The sequence below is a fragment of the Aythya marila genome, assembly GCF_965140915.1.
Source record: "Aythya marila genome assembly, chromosome: 4".
Lineage (NCBI taxonomy): Eukaryota > Metazoa > Chordata > Aves > Anseriformes > Anatidae > Aythya > Aythya marila.
This window is the reverse complement of record NC_139045.1, coordinates 34,643,708-34,667,752: the sequence shown is the minus strand read 5'-3', so window position 1 is coordinate 34,667,752 and position 24,045 is coordinate 34,643,708. Positions and strand designations below refer to the sequence as shown.

Sequence of the window (24,045 nt, the reverse complement as noted above, 5' to 3'; positions counted from 1 at the left end):
AGTAGTACAGAGGCATAAAATACAATCCCAGAAATGCATAATAATGTGAAAAAATTCCAGGCTTCCAGGAGTGTAGGAGAAGGGCTTTTTCCACTGATCACCTTGTGAGCCACATGAAAAGACCCTGCGTTAGAAGTACTGGCAGCCAGGAATAAAATTGATTATTTTTTCGCAAGTCTATCACAAGGCTAATTCATCCACTGATACCTTACTGTAGCAAAAGAGCTCCTTGTTAAATGTGTCAGCAAAATATGAAACTGTGTACAAACAGATGCAAAGAATTTGAAGGTGACGTGTTCAGGTTTGGGGATCTCAGAAGTCCCACTATTAGGCTGAATTTGCTTCCACTGAATTAAGAGCAGTGCTGAATACCTTTGAAAATCCCGTCTGCTCTGAACTGTTGTAATAGTGGACCTGTATTAGAAAGATTCATGATAAATGAAAGCAGAGCAATGGGTGAGGGAAAAAAAGAAAATAAAATCCACAATCGTTTTAAGGTTACAGAAGACTTGAGATGATGAGGAATTCCAGAGATGTCTAATGGAGCTGTGTGACTGGGACGCATTATAGTGATGAAATTCATATTGTAAGTAATAATTTGGGCTACTCCTATGCATCGATGGATATAAAATGCACTCACTATTCAGGGAAGAAAAAACCCTAAGTGTCAATAAATAGTTCAATAAAAACCATCTGCTCAAAGCACAGTAATGATAAAAGAAAACTCTTAGGATACATAAAAAATTAGACTGTAATACTAGAATATAGTGGGTGAATTTAATAGCACAACAGTTCCCATGTAGATACAAGGCTTATGCTTACAGTTATTTCTTTATATTGCTACATGTGAAGTACAGACATTTTCCCTAAATTTGTCCTTTGACACCTACAGACATTTCCCAAAGACTTTACTGTAGCATCGGCAGAATTAGTTACATTCTCATCTAGAAGTACTTAGTCTACATGGGTAGACAAAATTTATTACTTAGGAAATAATAATAAAAAATTTTCATCATAGAATTTCCCTTTACAGTATTAAATTTTAAAAGATTAAGTCACTTCATTCTATTGTTTTTAAACAAAACCTAAAAATTATCTGCTACTCTTTTAAGTGCTATTTAGAAATCAAATTTTAGATAACGTTATTGCAAGTTTTGACTTATATTTAGAGAAGAAAAAACTATATTGTCAAAGACAACTAAAGACCAGGACACGTACAGTTCATTTGAAAATCTTAAAACAATTTTGTTTCATAATGTTCATGTGTTACCTCCCAAGGATAAACATTCTTGGTATGCTGGTGCACCGTATGACTCACAAACCATTAGAGTTTGTTCTTTTTTTTAATTCATTTCAGTTGTTTTTTTTTAAAGGTTAATGTACATATATACACAGTTCAAAGAACTTTGGATATTTTTAGAGAAATCAATCTTTTCTGGGACTTTGAAGCACTGTTAGGGGTTCACCTTTGTGTTTTTACTTAAAAAGAAAACAAAACAAAAAAACAATACTCATAAACAGAGGAATTTTCCAGTGTTTATTTCTCAGTAAGAACTTAAATGTTCTTTATTTTAAAATAGTTAAACTTCTTGCATGTTTTTATTTTTGCCAACAAATAGTTGGCAATTATAACAAAATGTTACTATTCTCCCCCAGTTCTTTTCCAGAAAGGCTGGCTGTGGTTCTTTAAAATTTATAGTAAGTTCTATTGTCTATATTTGCTTCATAAAAACAAATATAAAAATCACTCTTAGAACTTCCTTCTTACTTCATATCTCACTTTGGAAATATGTTTAGAACTTTCTTCATTATATTCTGTTGTACATTTCAAAATTTTGCCATACATATGTGACACTTAGTTTTACGAAAGCCGTAACATTTGGAAAGATGTTTACATAACATTTGGAAAGATGCTACCCATATGGAATGTGAAAAAAATTAAAACACCACTTTAAAAGATTTTGTATAAGCTACAGTTTAACCAAGCAAAAAAAAAAAAAAAAGTCAATAGCTTTGTTGTGTAGGAGATAACAAAATAGCCAAAGTATTCTTCAATAAAATAAACTGTCTGCCACGATTTATCTGTACAATTGCATCACAGCTCTTGCCTGTTATGTTATACTTTTCAAAAATATGCCATTAAGTTGCCATAAAAGTTATCACAATTTTTTTTCTCCTCCCAATCTGATAATAGACTTACAGATTTAATTTTCAACCTCTCTTTTCTTCATTACTTTGATTCTTAAAGAGAGCATGACATTAGCTGTCTGAATACTTTGTAGTAATATCTGGCATTTCTACAGCATTTCTGTCTGAGGATCTGCAAGCTCCGAGTAGGTTTGTCTTTACAGCACCTTGAAATGCTGACATTTATTTGTCACTCATGCAGAAATGGATAGTTAGAAGTAGACTTTTAAAGAAATGGGTTTTATAATTTCATTAAAAACTTTTTTTTTTTTTTTTATTTTAATTTTTTTAAAAGATGCTAAGCAGCTTTTGGTACCATCAAATACTTATGTCATTAAAATTCTGACTCTTCATGGCTTAACAGGAGCTAAAAACACAAGTGAGGCCTAATTTTTTTCATTCCAATTTTTTTTAACTAGCAAAGAGTGTCCACTTCACAAATCATGAGATTTCATAAACATTACTGATGGTAGAAATACTTAAGTAAATGAGAAAAGGTCACAAAATTAAAAATTAGATTTTGATTGTTCATGGTGATACCTCCTTATTTTTGCCAGTGTACAAAAATTCACAGAATGGTTTGGGTTGGAAGGGACCTTAAAGCCCACCCAGTTCCAATCCCCTGCCATGGGCAGGGACACCTCTCACCAGACCAGGTTGCCCAAAGCCCCATCCAGCCTGGCCTTGAGCACCTCCAGGGATGGGGCATCCACAGCTTCTCTGGGCAGCCTGCGCCAGGGCCTCACCACCCTCAGAATAAAGAATTTCATCCTAATACCTAACCTAAACCTACCCTCTTTTAGTTTAAAGCTATTACTCCTTGTCCTATTACCACACTACCTGACAAAGAGTCCCTCCTCCCCAGCACTCCTGTAGGCCCCCTTTAGGTACTGGAAGGCCACTACGAGATCTCCCCAGAGCCTTCTCTTCCCCAGGCTGAACACCCCCAGCTCTCCCAGCCTTTTCTCATAGGAGAGATGCTCCAACCTTGTGTCCCTCCTCTGGACCCACTCTAACAGGTCTATGTCCTTCTTATGCTGGGGGACCCACAGCTGAATGCAGTGCTCCAGGTGGGATCTCATGAGAAAGAGAACGTTTTTTTTGTTGTTCAAATAAGCTTGATATGCACAAAATTCTGTACCTGACATAGGTTTTATTGATGAAATAAGTCTATTTGCAACAAAAGCTAGGAATGGGCCATTTAAGAAAGCTGTTTGCAAAGTTAACGGAAATAGCCACATATAGGAAGAGATCACATGAGAAATGATGGAAAATTCGGAGCTAGAGGGAGAAATTGATACAAGAAACTAGAATGTAAAGAGTTCAAAGAACAATCCACACATCCAGAGATCAGGGAGGTGAGCTGAAGAAACCCAAGAGTAGGTCACTGAGTCAACAGGTAGCCCTACTGGACTCAAATTGGATTTCCACTCATCACAGCAAGAACACTTACTTCCACCCCATGAGAAGAAAGAGTAGCCATTAACAACCTTCCTCTCCTCCAAAAGCCAAGATTTTCAGTAAGCACAGAAGGCTTCCCCCTACCACTTACATTGCTCATTTGCCAACACCTCTCAAGACAGAATAGCAGCTCTCAACTCATCTGGACCACATAGGTAGATATTTGCAGAGACATTTTGATCTCCACTGTCTCTTCTTCCAGCTCCCACAGCTAAATTCCTTGTAATGCTCTATGTCAGGTATTTCCAAGATGTGGCACCTGCATCACTGGTGGTATGCAAGTTATTCTGAGGCACTGGAGACACTGTCTTGAACGGCTGAACACCTCTGCTGCTGCCACTGCTGCTATCACTGGTGATATGTAAGGAAATGAGATTTGAAAAGCCTGTCTTTAGTCACTTTTAACAACCAGTACTGAGTGTGAACTAGGCATTCCAGTATTTTCTTTGCAGCCACAATCTCCTGTTCTTCCACTTTAATGCCAACATTGAATTTCTCCTCCACTGACAGCAGAAAAAAAAGAGAACACACCTATAAACCTTGCTCCTGTTTTTCAGCCTATTTATCTGTTCTCTTTCCATTTCTCCCTTACACAGCTACAGAGATCTTTTTCCTCCTATAGTTCCTACGACCTGTGAAGGAAGCTCTTTCCAGTCCCCCAAGCCACCCCATCACTCACATATCAGAGCTAGCTGAAGATGTTCATTTCCATGCTCAAACACTAAAATGCTTGGAAGCCTCTATCACAGCATGCTTCTCCCCACCTTAATGCCACAGCTACAGCAAGCAAAGGTGCCAATACTGGTGAATTGTATAGTTGCTAATAAACACTGACAGTTAAATAAAAGATTTTTAGTTTACCTGGTTTTACCCAAAACCCCAGAACACTAACTTTTGAAACGGTAAACCGTTTAATGAGAATTCTTACTATAAGCTTTGCTGATCACATATTCCTTAGCCAGCAAAGGCAGAACATTTTATTTGCTGCCCTCTGGCATGTATCAACTAAAAAACCTATCCTTGTAAGATTAACAAAACTCTCAATTTTAGCATCTCACACCCAAATTTTCTAATTGGTATACAACAAAATCCAGTTGATAAGAAGCAGCTTCTAATGATGTAGACTCTTTCTAAGCACTTGACCAGATATTTAATCACCTTTTCCCAGAATGATGTGTTTTAAATAAGGCTTTTCAGCACCGATCTTCAAACAATCCACAAAGAAGTCACCAGTACCCATTACTGCTAACCCCAGAGACACAATACCCCACTCACTTTCACCGAAAAGGTTAATGACAGAGCTGAAAACAAAAACCATGTCTCAGCCCCACCTGAAAACTTGTCCCACCACACCACAGTGCCTAATATATCCACAGGAATTACCTAAGTCCAAACTGATATTCAACAGTCCCTACTACTTAAATAAAGAAAACCTAAAACCCTCTGTACACAGTCAGCCACCATAACCACCATATGATGTCTCTCAAGAAATCCAGAGGTCTCCACAGCACTTATTCAGGGTGTGCCTGCACTCTATAGCGGCAGGACACTTCTGAGACTAATTAGCTCTTGTAGTGCTTCCTCACTATATTGCTTCTGAGCAAGCTCATTTATCTTCATATTACATTATGCAGTGTAGATACACCCTCAGACAAATCAATTTCTCCAGGTAAGGGAAGCACACCTGATGAAGCAAAGGCAATTTAAGGGACATTGTTATGAACAACTGCTCTCACAGTACAATTGCTTATATTTCTAGTCAACTGCCACATTTAAATTCTTCTTCATGCATGAGAATTGGTTTAAATTAAAATGGGGAAAAAAAGCATTCCTCTGCTCATGTCATAAAGAGAAAGGTATCAGCAAAAGCTTAGGTGAAATGTGGCAAGGACAGATAAGAGGCTCTTCTCCCCTAGCACAAAGGATATGATTTGCTGCTCTTCAGAAGAAAAACTAATAATATGAATGACAGAGAAGCATTGTATTTCAAAAATCTGCTTGCACTGGAAACTTGCTCAATTTTAGCAATAAATTTGCCACACACTTTGCCTACAGCAAACACATTTAAAGGATGTTTCTCTTTAGCATACTTTCATAGAATATCCGAAGTTGGAAGGGACCCACAAGAATCAGAGTCCAACTCATGTCCTACCTTCCTAGAACCTGACTGAGAACTCACAGGTCCCAAGACCTAATTCTTGACTCACTTTGCCTCTGCTGTCAACAGTTACCTGTAAAAATCACTAACAAGGTACACATTTTTACGTTCCTCCAACACCAGTTCAGTGCAAAAGAATTAGAGGTTCAAGCTTACTTTGTCCATGACGTATACAATTACGACCTGAGCTTCACATGACAGAATGTCTGTTTTTCAGCTGGTATAAAAAACTGACACATACACTGCACCAAAAGAATATTACCATATAAAAGTAAACTCTAATCATCAAGAAATGAAAGCATCTCTCTCACTCCCGCACACAGATGCTTTATGATACTGTCTTCCACTAACCAATCACACCTTTTTTTTTTTTTTTTTTCCAGAGGATCTTTTCCTTGTTCTAAGGACAGGACAGACACTGCTAACAGAATGATCACTCATTCAGTAGCTCATTTCATCCTCACTGTTCACTATGTGGCATCTCGTTATAATTTACAGAACCTAGATCTAGAATCACAACTAGAAAACTTATTTCTCTTTTGCTCACTATTATGTACCTGAACGATTTCTTTACACTAATTAATCCACTTCACAGCACCTCCATCAGACAATTTTAAGATCCTTGTTCTCAGGTAGCAAAGTGAGACAGTGATGTGCATCAGGATTGCCCATAATTAGAGATGCTTGACTTGAGATGCTTTGGGTCTCTCTTCAGAGGATAGAGCAATTAAACAGCACTTTGTCAGTACAAAGTACAACTTCAATCTATTTCAGTGCTATCATGTGTTTTCAAAGCTGACACTAATCGGTCCCAGGAGTCTGAACTCAGAAAATGAGAAGTACACAACTAATGGCCATATTTTAAAAATGCAATTCACCCAACCTCATGCAGAAGCTCTATCACTGAATTAAGAATTGGCTCTAAGAGTCCAGAACAGCACCACAACAATCCTAGCTTTGAAACCAACCTCTTCTAGTGTTTTTCTCCCTTCCTCACCCAGCATGTTTCATCCAGCTTCTGCAGATACAAGGAAGCAGATCTAAAGGAAAGGACCTTATTAATTATCACGCTTGCTTTCATTTCCTAAACAGCGGATACCTGATATTCCTAAAAATTGCATTTTATAGAGAAAGAAACAGTCTGAAATGACACTAGCACTTGTCACTTCAAGACAGAAACATAATATGACCAAACTGAGTTTCCACAGACAACCTCGATTCCAGCATTTCCTTTCTGTTGAGAACTTTGTATTACATCACTGACAAAGAACCCCGAGCTCCCAGAAATTTCATTTCATGCAGTCTCAAAAAATGCTATAGGATTCAAATTCATTTTTGTGTCTCCGTCATCTCACTTGCTACATTTGCAGCTTCTAGCTTGGGGAACTCCTGCTACCAGGTCCCTTAATAATAGACACTCTTCAGACAAGCACTGCGAGGACATTTCTTCCCCCAGAAAGCTAGTGGTCTACAAGATAACCAGTACACAGCATACAAACATTATACAGTTAGGAATTACAAAGCAATTACAAGCAGAAAGATGCTTATACCATTTTTTTCCACACTTATGTTAAAAAAAAAAAAAATTAATTCCAGAACAAATGAAAACTCACCTCATTTCCACCAACAGCTTTGGTTAAAATTACTGCAGAAGACACAGGAGGTGGCATGCAGCCTACGGTCTGCAAGCTGAAAACAACAAAAAGAAACATTATGTTCCTCACAGGTGGAAATACTATGCAAGATAAAAATCTTAAAATACCACATAACTGAGCAAACACAATCATTTTATCCCCTGTGCAACACAATCAGTTTGCGTTGCAGTTACAGCCCTGTACCAGCTGGCATGATTTCTATGCTTTCTCTCACCAACACCACACTGAGGAGTCTTATCACCATTTACTAAAAAATGCTTCATCTCTCTGTGACTTAATTTCCCTATACACATCACTATATTTACCATTCACAAATATATATACATATACACATATATCTCAAAGATAGCTGCATCATATGTCCTAACGTAGTTAAGTTTGTAGTGTGCTGAGAGACAGGTATCAATTTGGAAAAAAAAAAGAATAAAAGGATGCAGATGTTTATGTTTAAAAAAAAAAAAAAAAAAAAAGCTTAGTGATAAAAACATTGACTGCTAAGAAGTGTAAGGACAAGAAGAGCCATGCCTACTATTTTAGGTTTCCACTACTTTATTTTTCATCAGCCATTACTACAAAAATATATATATCACAATTAAGCTTTTTTATTTTCTGAAAGAGGCCATCAAATGTTACATTTTTATATATGCTTTCACTTCATGGTAAAATCATTGACTTCCACTAATAGAAATGTCAATAACTTTATCCAAGATTTTAGAAGTCTAAAATATACCATCTGTCATTTCTTCCACTGTTTGTGCTGCAAAATTACCAACGTATATAGTAAATGTCGTTGCAAAGTGAGAAATTCGTGAGCTTTCTTTTGTTTTAAATACAGTCCACAAAAAAGTGGTTATTACAAAACTGATTTGTTTTATACATGTACTGAGAAAAAAACAAGAACATACCACAAAAGGTTACGATTAACTTAAGTAAAATAATCCTTCTGGGGGAGGAGGGAAGTACCACCTGTGCTGAGTTAGAAGGAACAGGAAGGCAGGAAATTAAATGATCTGTGAATTCCCCAAAACATGGAATCCACTTATGTTTTTAAAGCATTGGAGTTTGAGACAGTATTCTAGTTCAGAACACAATACTAGTGGTGACCTACTTTGTACTTGTAACTATGTTAGTCCATCCCCAGGAAATGCAGTGTCAAAAATCTGTAGCAAACAGAAGTACTAAATCCAAACAACAGGAAGCATATCACAGTGCAATTGATATACTGCAAAAATACAACCAGCTTAAGTAGAAGAAAAGGGTAAATGACAACAAAAGTATTCAGTCAGCTACAGACACTGTGGAAAAGGAAAAAGGCAACCAATGTAAGCATTATATAAATTCAATCTCACAAACTGCCAAGCACCAACCACCTTGGAAGTACATAGGACCTCCAGCTTACAGCGAAGTCTATAGAAGCAGGGAGTTGTCAGCGCTTGGCAGGATGAACTCACATTTAAAAAAAAAAAAAAAAAAAAAGAAACACAGGAAAAAGAAATGGTCTGGAAAGTTTAGTGTGTCCCTCCAAATACATACAAAAATATACAGCAGATGAACAAATGGTGACTCTGATATTCATCCCCTATATCAGCTGCAATACTATCATCCCTCTTCCTGTGTGGTCTCTTGGCAGTCAGCTCCTTGAACTTCTCACCTGCACTAATAAGGGTGGATTAAAGTTCAAGGTTATCCAGAAAGGTATGAAATGTGTGCAAGTGTATTCACGTCAGTTGGAAGGGATTTTCCACACTGTAAGAGGAGAAAGGTTTAATAACACAACCTTCTCAAATTTGTAATAATGTATTTGGAATTAAAAAATAAAAAGCATTATCAAACTACGGGACAAAATATCCGTTATAGGGAAATAGCAATCTAAAAAAATCCTGGTCCACTAAAAGGAAATACTTTTAATCATGTGTATCTAAACATTCATGTAAATAGCCTGAGCACCTTCTTTCTTACTTTATATTAGCTATATGCAACACTAGCAATATACAAACTAGTTCTTCTAACAGATTATTACAGACAAACAAAAAATTGAAATATTTCTCTCATTCAGGCAGTGTTATAAGCACTAATATCAGGGGTCTAAACCCTTAATGAAGTGCAATAAATAATACCTGTTCTACTGATATACTGCAGACAGCTGAGTACTAAGCTCCAAATTCACTTATTTCAGATATTAACTACCAGAGCTGTATCTTGTACTAGGCTTTGCATCTCATGCCTTACCAACGGTGCTGGAAATGCTATATGCTAGGAGTAGAAGAGGTGAGCCTGTGCAAACACTAATAAGCTGCATCATGTTCTTTTTCAAAGAGATCCTGTCATTGCAAAATCTAGTCAGTTAACAAAAAAACGAACTTCAAAGATGCTTGGTAATGTCAGTTCCTCCTCTATTTTATATATTTCAAAATAACTGCAAAACAAACCTCCTAATATCACCCCAGACACAGAGAAAAACAAAACAAAACTGTAGAAACAGAGATGAAAAACCGGTAACATCTGAATTTGCCTCTCAAATAGCACAGCAAAACAGACTGTTAGGAAGGATGAGAGAATCTACCACTCATTCTGAAGCAATGCAGGGAATTACCTGTGGGCTTGACTGTGCCCTTTAAGCATAACCTTGTCTAGAGAGTAGAGCAGAACTACAGTCCCCAGGTGTGCCACCCTGCCAATAAAGGAGGGTGTTGCTGAACACCCTCGGGAGCATATGCCTGTTTTCCCAGGCCTTTGTGAGGGTGATCAGCCAGCTCCCACTAAAACAGTGATAAACATACATGATGAGGAAGTAACTTTGCCAAACCCCATTTTTGTTTGGGTATTTCAGTATTTTTAGAGAATAAGAACTGCAGCTGTGGGGCATTAGGATGAATTCTGGATATACAGAGCAGGCAAGGTACAGGCAGTTCCTCACTTCCACTCTTCACTCCACTTTCATGTACTCATATGTATATGTGTGAGTACCTGCTTTAAAATGAGTTATCCTAGAATTTTAGCTAATTAGAACAGAGCTCAATAGCTTATCCACCACACAGCACATAAGGTACAGTTGCAGTGGATGCGTTCAATGCTACAAAATGGCAAGTGGTCTAAGCAGTGTCCCAAAAAGCAGTATTTATCAAGAAAGCTGTTTTTCAAAATAACCTTTCATTAAACTTCTCAATCTGACCATTCTTTAGAAGAAATCTCAACACAACAGATTTACTGTACTATAAGATAAGATGTGGCCAAAGCACAAATAGTACTCAAGGACCAGGTGCTTGCAAGGGAGCTTGAAACAAGTGTACTAGCTCGCTGCTAACACAAAACATGGTAACGTGAAAAATTAGGCTAGTTTATACTTCATGTGTAGCCAAGAGTCTTCTTCTTCCTTAATATAGCCATATTATTATATTACTTCATATTTAACGATACATATATATTGTAATTTTACATGGAGCTTCATTTGTGCATATAAAAGCTAACTTCCCTTAAATACTAAGCACAAAGGCAGCTTAAAAGGCATCAGGAAAGATGGGATGAGAACTGCTACAAAGAAGAAAAAGCACAAAACCTTCTCGTATTTTGCACTTCAGAAACCGGGGCTGCCACTATGGAAAATCCTTTCTCTATTCTAGCTGAGGAAAAACTTTGCAATGATTTAACCTTTACTATCAAACCCAAATTAATATTTTCTGCAACCTTGTCATTACCTTGATTTACTAAGCAAAACAGTAACTTTAAAGGAGTGTTTTTTTGTTTGTTTGTTTGTTTGTTTTTCTCTCTCTCACAGATTTTACCTTCTCAGTATCATTTGTACCACTTCAGGCTTGGTGTGAAGCCTGGAGAAGCCTCTCCAAAACAGAAGTCTCTTTTAGGCTCAGGCCTTGTAAAAATGTAAACATGAGGAGCTTTATCATTAAACTTTTAAAGACAGGGAACTCTCCCCAAGCACTAGGAAACAAGAGGGATTTTTGAAGTAGTTTTCTAAAATAATTGATTTTGTATTCACGCATTCCAGTGTAGCTGCATGGTCCTAGGTATTTACCTTTGATTCTCAAAAAACATTTTATTCTTTGGATTTTTCATAACATCTTGCACCACTGAACCATCAATACAACTTTGGAAGCACACACTCGCAGACTACACCACAGATTTAAATCATGTTTTCATGGTAGCATAGCTCCTGCTCATCTCAAATTTATTCCATCTTTTTTTCTTTCCCCCATTATTTAGCTAGGAGCAAATACTGAGCCCCAATCCATACACACCAAGAGATGCTCAGTACAGACTGTTTAGAAACAAAACAGAATACCAGTATGTGGCATGTTTAGTATTTATTCACAGACTTATAGTTTCCTTCAGAATGTTTTCTTCTTCCCCTCAGTCCTCCTTGAGACCCAGCAGAGCACTTGAGGTGCTTTTCAAAGAAGGTAACCTGTTGCAAGCTCTCTCCATATGAAACTAATTGACTAGATTCTCTAGAAATGACACCAGGTTCCTGAAAAGGTAATTCTGTGCATACTGTTTTCAACAACAAAGCACTGTAGCACAACAGCAAACAGCAAATTCTGCTCATAATCTCTCTTCAAACACCTACTGCAGGACAAGCAGCCCTTTAAGAAGACAGCTACAAATATTGTTCACTCCATTATGCTTACACATACCCTTTTAAAAGCCATTCATTTATAGGTGTGATTGATAATAGCTGAAGGAAGAGCCATATTGCTGTTGGGAAGAACGCAAGTGTAAAAATCTGGACAAAAAGGTGTAGTTTCACGTGCATCAAAGCACTTGTCAGCTCCTGCAAAAGAAAAAGAAGAGAGGAAGTTGCAATCATAACAGCTGAAGTAAGACCATATTCGTGCTTTTAAAACTAGGATTATCTTTATAATAGAATGACAGCGCATGTCAAAAAGGCACCTTTAGGGATCATCTGATCTCCTCTTTAATAACAAGTACAGCCAGACAACATAAAAGCTCTCTCTGCTCCTGGGTGTTTTTCCAAAAGAATTGTCCACCACTTCAATAATACCACAGCTCTTCTAACAACAGCTTTTCGGCAGGCAGCCTCAGCACTGTGCTTCAAAACCTGTGTTAACCGTGCTGACAGCCTGTTTACTTTATTGACTGCTGGTATCAAGAGGAAGGGAAACTTGTAGTTCTGGGTGATTTCAAGCTTCCCTAGTCTGAAGAGAACCACAGAGAATGTGATTCTCCTTTATACCAGGAAGGAAAAAGGGATCCTGACATTACAATTAAAATCTAACAATTATAAAAAGCAAAAAATCCAGTGGCAGATTTTGATTGTTCATTTTACCAACTGATAGGAAATTCATACAAAAATATTAGGCTCATGAAGAAGAACTAAGAAAGAATACCAAGGCTATGAAAACTTATCAACAGTTAAGCCACAAAATGCAGAGAAAAAAGGTGCAAAACACCTTAGAAACAGATTAGAAGACTGAGGAAATAAATAAAATGTTGCTGTTACACAGTGTCTTTCCTCAAAAGCAGTAAGAACTCTCCAGAGAGGAGATCAAGTATCCTTACACAACATGCTCTTCAGTTAGCTGTGTCTCTCTCTGTTTCTGTTTTCCAGGCACTACAAGAATCTTCTGCAGAGTTTTCAAGTATCAGAGAAAAGCCTTGTACATTTCAGCTCCCATATATCAAGAAAAAAAGGTCCTTCTCTTGTTTCTCAAAATAACTTGCACCCTCCAGTAAACAATGCAACATAAAAAGAACTGGTGACATTTTTATTCAAAATCTGCTAGGATTCTCCATGTATCTTAGGTCTGATACCACAAATGTACTAAATGTACACATATATATATATCGTAGAGTAATACAGCAGCAGATCTTCACATGCTACCTCCCAGCTACAAGACAGCTGAACTGTTATTCAGCAGTTTTATTTTTAAAACAATCAAATGTTGCATTTTTGATCCTCCAAACGCACATTGATGTAAGCACACATCTGGAAGTATTAGCAATTCAGCACAATGTCCTCCTTTATTTCTTGGAATAAAATTATCTTCCAAATTTGAGTTTGGGAAACAAAAAAAAAAAACTTCCACGAAAATCTACACATCTCTTCGTACCCCATTCTCACAAAGTTACATACAGCATGGACTTGAAATGTACATCTTGAACCAGTTTTAACAAGAAAGAACCACTCCTCTTGGTTCTTAGTTAACTGAATGAAACAACTACTTCATTTTCTAAATAAAGAAGGCTTTTGCACATACCACTATAACTCTGCATGAAAAAATAGGCCTTCTTCATACATGAGCTGTCATAGTACTGGCTGAGTTACAGAAAGCTTCATTGTAGCACTATTTCATCCTTTCTCAAACAGAAAGCAAAAATAAAGTGTCTAGTAGTAGAAACACTGTATGGGGGAAGAAAAGATACTTTGAAATACCTACATAAAAATGTATCACTTACATTTAAAAATGCAATTGAGAAAAAAAAAAAAACTAATCAGGTGACTTATTTCAGCAAAGCTGCTTTATTTTTCCTTTCCTGCCATGTCACCTCCGGCCCCAGATCTCCTAGTGGACCAAGCTCTGATGGCAATCCCAGTCTAGGCAATGTCACACACACAGAGGTGCAGACACTGGAGCCCACAGCATTGTACAAGATACTCTTTCTTTCAGTATTGCACCGTTGTTGCCTGCTTTCCCTTTTAATCTACTGTTTTTACAACAATTGGAAAATGCCTTGAAAACAGATGTTTTCAAGAAGCGCGCTACTTCCAAAAGCAAAATCCAAGCCAAAACTTTGGGAAAGGCTGGTAACAGGTTCCAGTGAGCAAGGAAGGCAATTACAACACAGCCAACCTAGCACATGAAGGAATGCTGTACTAGCAGAACAGGTATTTGCAGACCTAAATTACCAGTCCTTAGAATGTCTCTGGTGATCATGTTTTAAAAAGGTATTCCTTAGATTGTATCAGCATAGAACAAACACTGGAAAAAAAAAAAAAAACAGCCTTCATCCTCTTAAACAATCTACAAGGACTTATCCCAAAATGCCTCCATCACCGTGGCACTCAAAAAAGGAAAAATCTCAGAAATGGCTTTGAGAGCTGCCAGTTACAACTCAGGTTCTGCACACCAGGTAGAACAGGTTACCTCGTCTTTCCCACTAATTTAGACCCTTTAGAGAGTGTCTCCATGCTTCCCCTCTGGTCAATGCCTGGTGCCACCTAGTCACACTAAAATGGTTATAGGTGAGGTTTTCTGGGCAAAAACTTAAACAAAGCAAACGCTGTTTTCAGTGGCCTTCCAAATTCCTCATTGAAATGGATAACTCAAGTATGCAATTTATTTCTGGGGCCCTACAAGGAAAAAGCAAACTATCCAGGCACTGGAAGAGCTTTATGGTAAGGTGCAATCAAAGATTCTTGTCATTCCTGGATACAGCCTATTTCTGCAAAGGAAAGAGGACCTTAAAGAGGATCTCTTTAGATTTGAAACTGTAACAAGGCTGTGTGCAGACAGACTCCCCCTGAATGCTGGCAATTATTCTGTGTACTGCTTTCTGAAGGCACGGTAAGGAATTTATTTACACATGCACTTTCACAGCAGATAAAAACATAAGTGTAACCTAAAAAAGAGCATCAGCTAGTACTCATTTTTATCAGATTTATCAGGAGGCCTCAGCTAAAGCTTACACAACTTTTTATCGTTTCATAAAGCATAGCAAACTCTAGTTCACTCCAATCAAAGTACTGTCCATGGTAGAACACACAGAGGGTGAAGAACTAATCAAGACAAAAGCAGAAACATTCCATTGCAAAGATGGATTAACTGATTAATAGCAACTTTAGGTTGTGCCATAAAAAAATTAAAACATGCCCCCAAAGTATTTTAATAATATAATGACCTGGCCTCCTAACATTTGAAAATTGATTTCAACACCCATTTTAGAAAGTAATAGCACAAGGTACAATGAGTGAAATGTTTTTCTTCCTCTTTATCTTCTACCCCTGTGGCAGAAATTCAAAAAAGGCTTAGCTTCTTGATGGAATACAGATCTGGACATGCAGCACCACCCCTAACCGGTACTTCCAAAACAAATGGAGATATGCTACCTAGACAGAAACACCAGCTTCTGTAAAGGCTTCACTGATACCTCTGTATCTTAGAACTGCAGAATGAAAGAAAGCTATCAAAGTTCAAAGTGGGTCACCATGTATCACCAAGGGATGTGTCAGTTGTATCACCTTAACTGGAGAAAGTTAGAGGTGCAGTAGCATTCAGAATCTAACTAAGACTTTGACTGTGCTACTGATTCCTCCCTCCCTCACAGCTGCTTTCCAAATATAATACTTCAAGGATTCAAGCTACTGAAAGAGAAATAAGTTTTACGTGTTTTTCTCTGCATACAAAGATTCTTAACCCTGAAAGCAGAAAACACCACTGAAGTTTTGTGGTTTTGGGTCCTCCTCTCTGTGGGAGAAAGTGCCTCTCTACAGCCTGTTTACATTAGGATGTATTTCTGTTCCAGGCAAATAGATGATATGGTTCTTTCTGCTTCCATATAAGACCACAAAGCTCAAAAAAAGCTGCTACAGAATTGACTACAGTTATTTGCTTCACTTCTACTGCATCTAGGCAGAACTATCCAGGCACCAGTGCCAGCAGTGCCCACAGACACAGGGAGAGGGCTGCCATCAATTCACACACTGCCACCATTATTAATATTATCATTGTGACCATGATACAGGTACAGAAACGTTTGTTTAACATACGCTATTCATCCAGATCCCACTTTGCCCAGAAGCTCATGCAATGCTGGACAGTATCATGCTGCTTCCTTTAGTATCATGCAACATATGGACAGCATCACCCATGAGCACAGCCAACAGAGTAAAAGGAACCAAGAAACCAGAACAGCAGTGACATGCACTGTTTCCCTTCAGCTCTGGTTACTCCTCCTTTTTTTGGCACACAGCCATCATTTCCCTTTCTCCCTCCCTACTTGACAAACTAGGAGGTTTTCCCCTCATCTCTTTTTATTCACAGATTGCTCCTCTTTGAAAAATAAGCAACATCAAATTTGGAACAAGTCTCAGTGTCTGTGACATGCAGCAGCGCACAGGCACCTCAAGTCTACCTGCCCACAAACAAATGCCATAGGAAAGGATCACCAAGACCTCATACAAGTATATACTGGTCTCACATCTGCAGAGGAGAACCTCAGTGTTGACACAGGCTGTTGTCCTATTCCTATACAATGTGGTAACTTCCAGCCATTGATCTTGGCGTCGTGACTAGCCTCTCCAGTCTTACTTAGAGAACCAGCAGATGAGATGAAGGAGAGGAGCACAGAGAACTCACCTCTTCTCTTCATGTCCTACAGAGGCATGGAGACTCCCCAGAGCCCCTCTCTGACCAGGTCCCTGCAGAGCTCTACCCTAGGATTCACAGTTTTCTGCCTGGTAGCTAAACAGGGCAGTGGGGAAATGCAGGTGCGCAATGGTAGTAGGAGCCAGGTACCAGTGTGCTCCCGGGTCTCACCCTGATATGTGTTGGGATGCACCCCAGGTGTAGATCCAGTCTTTTGCACTCAACATTGTGCTCAACACTTAGTCAAAGCCCTACAGAATCAAGCAAAGTCTCTATGGATGGGTGAAATTCATTCACACTCTCCTTCTCAACACACTCACTAGCTTGATTCTTGATTTCAAGAATCTCTTGAAATCAAGGAGGGGTTATTATATAAATGTCTCATTTTGATCTTCTCTTGTCGGCCGTTCTCTGAGCATCAACAACAGCACAGTAATTAACTATTTCATTTATGTTCAAACCTGATCAAAAGCAACAAAACTTTTAAAGCAAAACAAGGATGAAGCAATGAGAAATTACAGTACCTCAGTTTTTAATGAGAGTCCACTGTTAAAGAATATAGCTGAAACAGCAATGTAAGTTATGGTAATTTCTGGTTTCAAGGGTCCTAAAAAATACAGAGAACAGAGTGAACTGTAGTCAAAGAGACAATTATATGCATATATTACATCAAAGTGAGAATCTGTAGACAAATATCTGCAGAAAACCAAATCATTCAAGTCTCCTTAATAAAAAGAGTGGGGTTTTAACCATTACGTTACAGAAAGTATGCTGCTCATTTCTAAATGAAAACAAATCAGTGAGTGACCAGTGAGGTATGGCGTCAGAAAGATTGGGCTCCCATGATTACAGGCCACCAATGGGTAAATTCTGCAAGAGTGAAAAAGGGGGAGTTTTCAGAGCTTGGCTCTGTCATCAGAGTACCCCCACAGCAACAAAAATTGAAACCACACACTGAAATGGAAGTGTGAGCTGCTCCCTCCATGAGGGTACCTACATCAATCCCATATCTACCTCTGATATCCCCCCTACAACACAATGCCTGTCTGGCTGCCTGCAGAAAGGAAACCTAGTTGTTCCTTGCAACGAGCTCCTTGAAGCAATGCAGTTCTGTGTTATTCCCCCACAACAGGGCTGTGGCGATAACACATTTCAGATACTGCTGCAGTGAGAGCAGCCAGGGCAGATGCCTGTACCTCCACGGGTTCCACAATATTAAAAGCTTATATTGGTATATATAGTCATATATTTATTTTAATCTCCTGAAAAAAAAAGAAGTAATTTTTGTACTCCTATAAAAGTGATGAATTATCTTAATACCCTTTGACTTTGAAAGACACAAAATGCAAGAAGTATACATGCATATTTTTACAGGCATTCAACCAGGTATTTCAACAAAAAGAAAATATTAACAGCCTACTTAGGGTCAAACTAATATCCTAACTCTGCAAGCGACAATAAATTGTCATGAGCAAAACTGCAGCAGCAAACAGGCAAGCCTTTACTCCACAGACCAGAAGAGAAGATCCTTTCTGCTCTCTCGAATGAATGACACATTGATGTGAGCAACATCAATGATCCTTAAATTAGAGGGATTTGATCGTACACTGAGTCTACTCAGGCTTGCACCTCAAGTTGTTTAAACCAAAAATCCTACTCTGAAATAACTTTGTTGATGACGCACTAGAAATGTGTGTGTTAAGTACAAAAAAAAAAAAAAAAAAAAAAAAAAAAAAAAAAAAGGCAAAACAAACTGCCTATATGAAGCACAACGTAAAAATAAGCCAGGAAATGCAAAAGTTAAAGTTGCAGCAAAGCATGTGGCTAGTTGCAAAATCAATTGCAAAAAAAAAAAAAAAGTTAACTGAAAAGCCAGAAAAAAAAAAACACATTAAAATCCTATATATTTTTCTGTATAACTGTTTATAAGTTCTACATATACAGACAACTATGTAACTTTTCTAGTCTTGTAGAAGATTAGAGCATGTACATATGGGCACACAGGCAGTTGGTTAGGTGGTCTGGCTAAAATAAAGGTTCTTCTAGGACACAATTTTTCTGTCACAGGTTTTTCACTGGACTGCCTGAACCCTGTCACACGGGAGAAAACTCTACCACTAGAGCACTCGCACGTTCATGCAGCCCAGGGAATTTCAATCAGGACAGATCCCCTTCATCTCATGTGCCAAAGACTGATCAGGAAAGCTCTTTTCATGAAAAACCAAAATAGGCACATTCACTGGCTAGGGAAACATGCCAAAAAGGGCTTGGTTTGCGCCCTGAAGGTGAGCCCAGCACAAATCTTTATTTGTGGCACAGCATTCCACTGGTATGGATGCTGGGCCCTCTGTGTCATTCAGCAGGGCTCTGCAGATTGCAGTGCATGGTTTTGTCCCCTGGAGGATGACAAACTTGGAGCTTTTTTCATATGCTGACTTTTTCCACCCCACCGCCTTTCACACACACATACCCTTTTTTTTTTCCTCCTCTGGTTTTAAAATGAGCACTGAGGTTCCATGATTTCAGAAAAGAGATACTGTTATTGGGAACATGTCTGACAATTTCTATCAATGTTTACAAGCTTTTTCAAGCTAGCTGTCCCAGGAACAACACCACGTTTATATACCACATGTGCTATCTCTTTACAGTAGAATTATTAAATTGAAGTCCTCCACAATAACATGCAGGAAATAAATTGTGGAAAAATAATCTCATATTCTAATTTACAGGGTCTCCCACATCGCTGCTAACAATCAGTGTGACAATCAAACAGACAGGGACAAACCACTTAATACTATAAATTCAAATTTGTCTTTAAGATCTGCTAAAGACACAGCGTGGATCCTGCAAGAAGCTCCACGTGAGCCCTATTCACCTATGCAAAACAGCACACGGATGTTAGGAAGGATCCTTGCAGAGCAGGAATTTGCCTGCCCTGAACTCCGTGAAGTACCGGAGCCTTAGCTCCCACAGCAAGTGTTTAGAGCCATTTTTAAAACTTTTTTTTTTTTTCCAGAACCTGAAGAAAAAAAAAAAAAAAAGAAGAAGAAAAAAAAAAAAAGTTAGCTCCTCAGTGAGGAGCTGTCTATCCTCAAACTTCAGCTGTAAAGAAAAAAAAAATAATCTCCACGTATAAAAGCACAGCTAGATTCTTCCTCCAGTCCTGTAACGTAGAGTTGCTAAACAAATTCTGCTGAAGTGTTCTGCCTTCCTTTTCTTAAGTCTTTGGAAAGCAATCGGAAAAAAAAAAAAAAAAAAAAAAAAAAAAAAGTATAAAATGTAACCTGTCTTTGAAGACTGTGAGCATCTGGAACTGAAGTTACAACGTAAACTAAGCGGCTGATACTGCCGCTGCGTGTACCTAAACACACGCTGTTTATCTTAAAGTAACGCTGGCAGTTTCCTCAGCTCCGGCTGCAACAAGCACAAAAGGCTTCGTTTCACCACAGACGACAAGCCTTCCTTCTGGCTCCCTCACCGCGGGCACTCCGCACCGTTTCGCACCGAAGCGCCTTCCGCGAGGGGGTAAAAGGGGGCGGAAAACCCATCCTCAGAGCACGAGCGTGTGAGCCCAAGCTGAAACCCCCCCGGCTCGGAGGCAGCCGAGGTTTCCATGAGCTCCGCGCTGCGGGAGGCAGGCCCGGCACACGCCGAGTTCCTCAAGTTCCCCCTCAGCCCCCGCGAGCCCGGCCGGGGCAACGGCCGCCGCGCGCCGGTTAACGGCCGCCGGTAACGGCCGCACTCACCCCCTTTGACGCCGACGGCGGGCTCCAGCCTGGCCGCGGCGATGACGAGCACTATGCCCGCGATGAACCAGTCCTTCCGCAGCCGCTCCAGCAGCCCCATGGCGCCGCTGCCGCCGCCGCCCGGCTGGGCAGGGCAAGGCAGGGCAGAGCCGAGCCGTGCCGGGCAGGGCCGGGCCGTGCCGTGCCGTGCCGGGCGGGGCGGGACGCAGGCTGCCTGCCCGCCCGCCCGCCGCCGCCACGAGCGGCCGGATCGGCTGACGGCGAGAAGTCGCTCCCACCGCCGCCATGCCTACCGCGCGGCTCCTAATACCGCCGCGCCGCCACGCAGAAGGCGGCGGCCGACACCGGCAGCGGCCGCCGCGGGGTGCGGCAGGCAGCGCCCGCAGGGGCTCGGAGCGCCGGGAGCGGAGCCGCCCGTGAGGCGCGGGGCCGGGCGGCGGCGGGCGGGAGCGGGCGGGTGCGCGCCGCTTCGGCACATTACGACGGGCGCGTGACGCCCGGCGCCTGACGCGCGGGAGGGCGGGCGGTTGCGGCCGTTGGGCGCCGTGTGGCAGCGGCGTCCCGTCAGGAGCCCAACGCCCCCTCAGCACCCCCAGGCGCCTCAGCCCTGCCTGGGGCTGCGCTCCGTCGCCTGGCTTCCGAAGTTGGGAAATTCCTCTCGCAGCACTCAGCGTGTTCGACGCTGGAATAAACCCACCTCCATTAAATCACGCTGTCGTGTAATTCCAGTGCTCGACCCACGCGTTCGATTTTCCCATTCCTCTCTTGTCCCAGCTTTCCTGACGGATTCACGAGCCTGCTCTCTGCCTGGCCGTGACCCCCTCGCTCTAAATCACCATAACAAGGAAATGATAAAGTATAAAACATTCAATCACCACAGCTGCTCGCATGGCCACAGGCAGCTTGTTCCAGGGCATTTTAAACACGCAACACTTCTGCTGTGCAATTTCTACACATTCAGGTAACTTCATACTTCAGTGTCTACAGCTGTGTTCAGGTTTCAAGGACTAGCCACACCACATGCTTTCTGCTACTAAGGACATAAGCATCGATAGCTCAGCTGTGATCTCAGCTGCTTCAGGAAGCACATACTGCTGTATGTCCCACGAGATTCACTTCTATTAACACGTATACATCATGGCTGCTTTTTATTTATTTATTTTTGAGCATGGAGGGAACATGCCTTCTTCCTCTCACAAGGGGACCCCAAACAGGCACTTTAAAACCATCAAATACTTCACTGCTTTGCTCCAGTTCACTGGAGCACACCTTAGCCCTCGCTCCCTGCTCAGGTACGAGTAACCAACTGCAAAACATTCCTGTACTTGCTTGTGCAGCTGCCACAGATCAGCTCGCAGAGGGCCTCACTCTGCACCAGCACAGCTAAAAGGTGCAAACACCTTTAGGGCAATTCAGAAAAGCATTGTTAATGGGGAAATGCAGAACACTGAATAATCTATTGAGGCCAAGAAGTTATGCCCCCAGAAGTTAGAAGCAGCTTCATTTTATACCAAGTAGAGTTGCTGCAACACCGCTTGCTGCAGAAGCTGTAGATTGATGCAAAGAAGGAGTGGGCATAGAAGGTGTTTGGTCTGGCAATGAAACTCCCTTCTGCAGCAAAGACAGCATCTCCCTGCATTTGCATCGCAGTTTTTATACAGTGCTAACCCTGCCTCTCACTCTTCACAGACAAATACTAACTGCTAATTTCTACCACTGCCCACTTGATTCAAGCTTCATTTGGGGACAAAACTGAGGATTGACACTTGTAGCTGTAGCTACTCAGAACCATGATATGACTACAGCAAGGAGTATGGCTGCTGAGAACTCTGGAAAATCATTGTTACCTCAGGATTCCCATCCCTGTTAAAGATATTCTTATACACTCCAATAAAATAATAGTATTCCTTTGTTCCAGATCTGAAAAAGTGAATTAATCTGTGAGGCATTCAAGTATCTTAGTGATGGGGGACCACTGTACATAGAAGTTTGTCTCTGAGTAGGGCTTCAATGATGTGCAGTAAATACATGCATGGAACACCAAAGTGGATATCAAAGAGCTGCACAGGGAGTTGGGGAAGGCTTCAGCCTAGAGTTCATTAGTTCAGCGCCAGCCAACCTAGCCAAGGTGTCAAATGACAGAGATCCTCTGGCAATAAGCTGGGATATCACTTAACCCAGGACTGTCATCCTGCACACAGAATCCAAGAGGAACAAGTTACATTTGTAGGAACACCTTAACATGCTTCACATCAAAAGCATTTATCAGCTTTTGAATGCTTGCCCCAAAACATTTCTATGCACAGGGCTACCACTGTATCTCAGATCTTTAGAGTCAGAGCACAGATCTCTGCCATCTGAGCTGCCAGCAGGAACCAGTGGTAGCTGTAAGCAGCGTGGGGCACTAGTGTGTGGGAGGTAGAGCACACACATCTCCTGAGAGTTGCAGATATTTGCTCACAGCAGATCCAACTGGAGAAAGTTCAAAACTTCAGGTTCTCTCCCCAGGCTCTGGAAGATTCTCATCTTCTTTCCCAAAGGGTTACTCCTTGTGCATCATCCCAGCCCACCTCTCCTCCTCTAATCTTCAGTGAGATAGCATATCCTTCTCTAGATTTAGAACAGTTAAGAGAAAAAGAATGCTACTGGTTTTCCAGCAGTCAGAAATCATAGAAAAATGTTAACTTTGTCTATACTTGCTAAAGAAAAAAAATGATTTAACACAGCTCCATTGCTTTCAGTGAATGCTTTGTCTGGAAGTTTTTCCAAGAGATCTGAACCTTGTAATAATCAACTTTTGCTCACTGAACTACAGAACACAGGCATTCACATAGCTGTCATTTTCTATAATCTTTAAGATCCTATGCAGATATTCCAAGCTGCATATCAAAAGACTTGTACAAAGGTATTTTAGATGTTTTTGTTTAGAAACTGTTCTTCATATATCATAAGAATATATAGATCTTAGATGAACGTGTTACTGCTTTTATAAGAGAGCTCCATAAGCCCTGCCCTACCCCACCAATGTGGAACAGGAAGGAAGAAAATACGAGGGATGTATTGTGTAATTCACAGGACTCTCATGGGTCCTAAGTCTGTTTGCAAGACAGCATCACTGTTTTTATAAGCAATTTGTCATCCACGTTGAAGCATTTGTTCGCTATCTGCCATCCAGAACCACATCCTGTAACATTTCACTTTCCTCGACAGGTTCCCATACAGATACCCTGCACTACCTATTTAACCACTGGGACTGCATCATGTCCCAGAGTCATCTGGCACCTGTGTAAGTGCATTCTCCATTACATCATACAAAACAGCATCAAGATATATTTAGCTGTGGCTTAGACACAGTATGAGAACAAGAATTTAGCATCTCTGATTTCACATGACCAAATTTTCGTTTTTGTACAATTTATTTCAAGAACAGAATGCAAACATACCTCAGGGCTTCCAGATGCTTTCCTGCCTCTGAAGGCCCTGTTGCTTCCTTCTGC

General features: G+C 40.3%; 1 protein-coding gene across 6 annotated transcripts in view; it reads right to left on the bottom strand.

Moving 5' to 3' along the window:
* Positions 1-20,801, bottom strand: part of SLC10A7 (solute carrier family 10 member 7) — a 142,927-nt gene extending 122,126 nt beyond the window's left edge. For 5 of the 6 annotated variants that reach the window (XR_014317373.1, XM_082758875.1, XM_082758876.1 and 2 more), the window contains exons 1-4: positions 20,549-20,801; positions 17,327-17,409; positions 12,111-12,247; positions 7,420-7,495 (exon numbers count right to left, since the gene is read on the bottom strand). Coding sequence is in view for 5 of the 6 variants with exons in the window: in XM_082758875.1 (XP_082615001.1) it covers positions 7,420-7,495; positions 12,111-12,247; positions 17,327-17,409; positions 20,549-20,648 (396 nt within the window). In the remaining variant the exon portion in view is untranslated. The remainder of the gene's footprint in view (positions 1-7,419; positions 7,496-12,110; positions 12,248-17,326; positions 17,410-20,548) is intronic. The other variant, XM_082758878.1, reaches the window with a different exon arrangement.
* Positions 20,802-24,045: the final 3,244 nt, after the last annotated feature.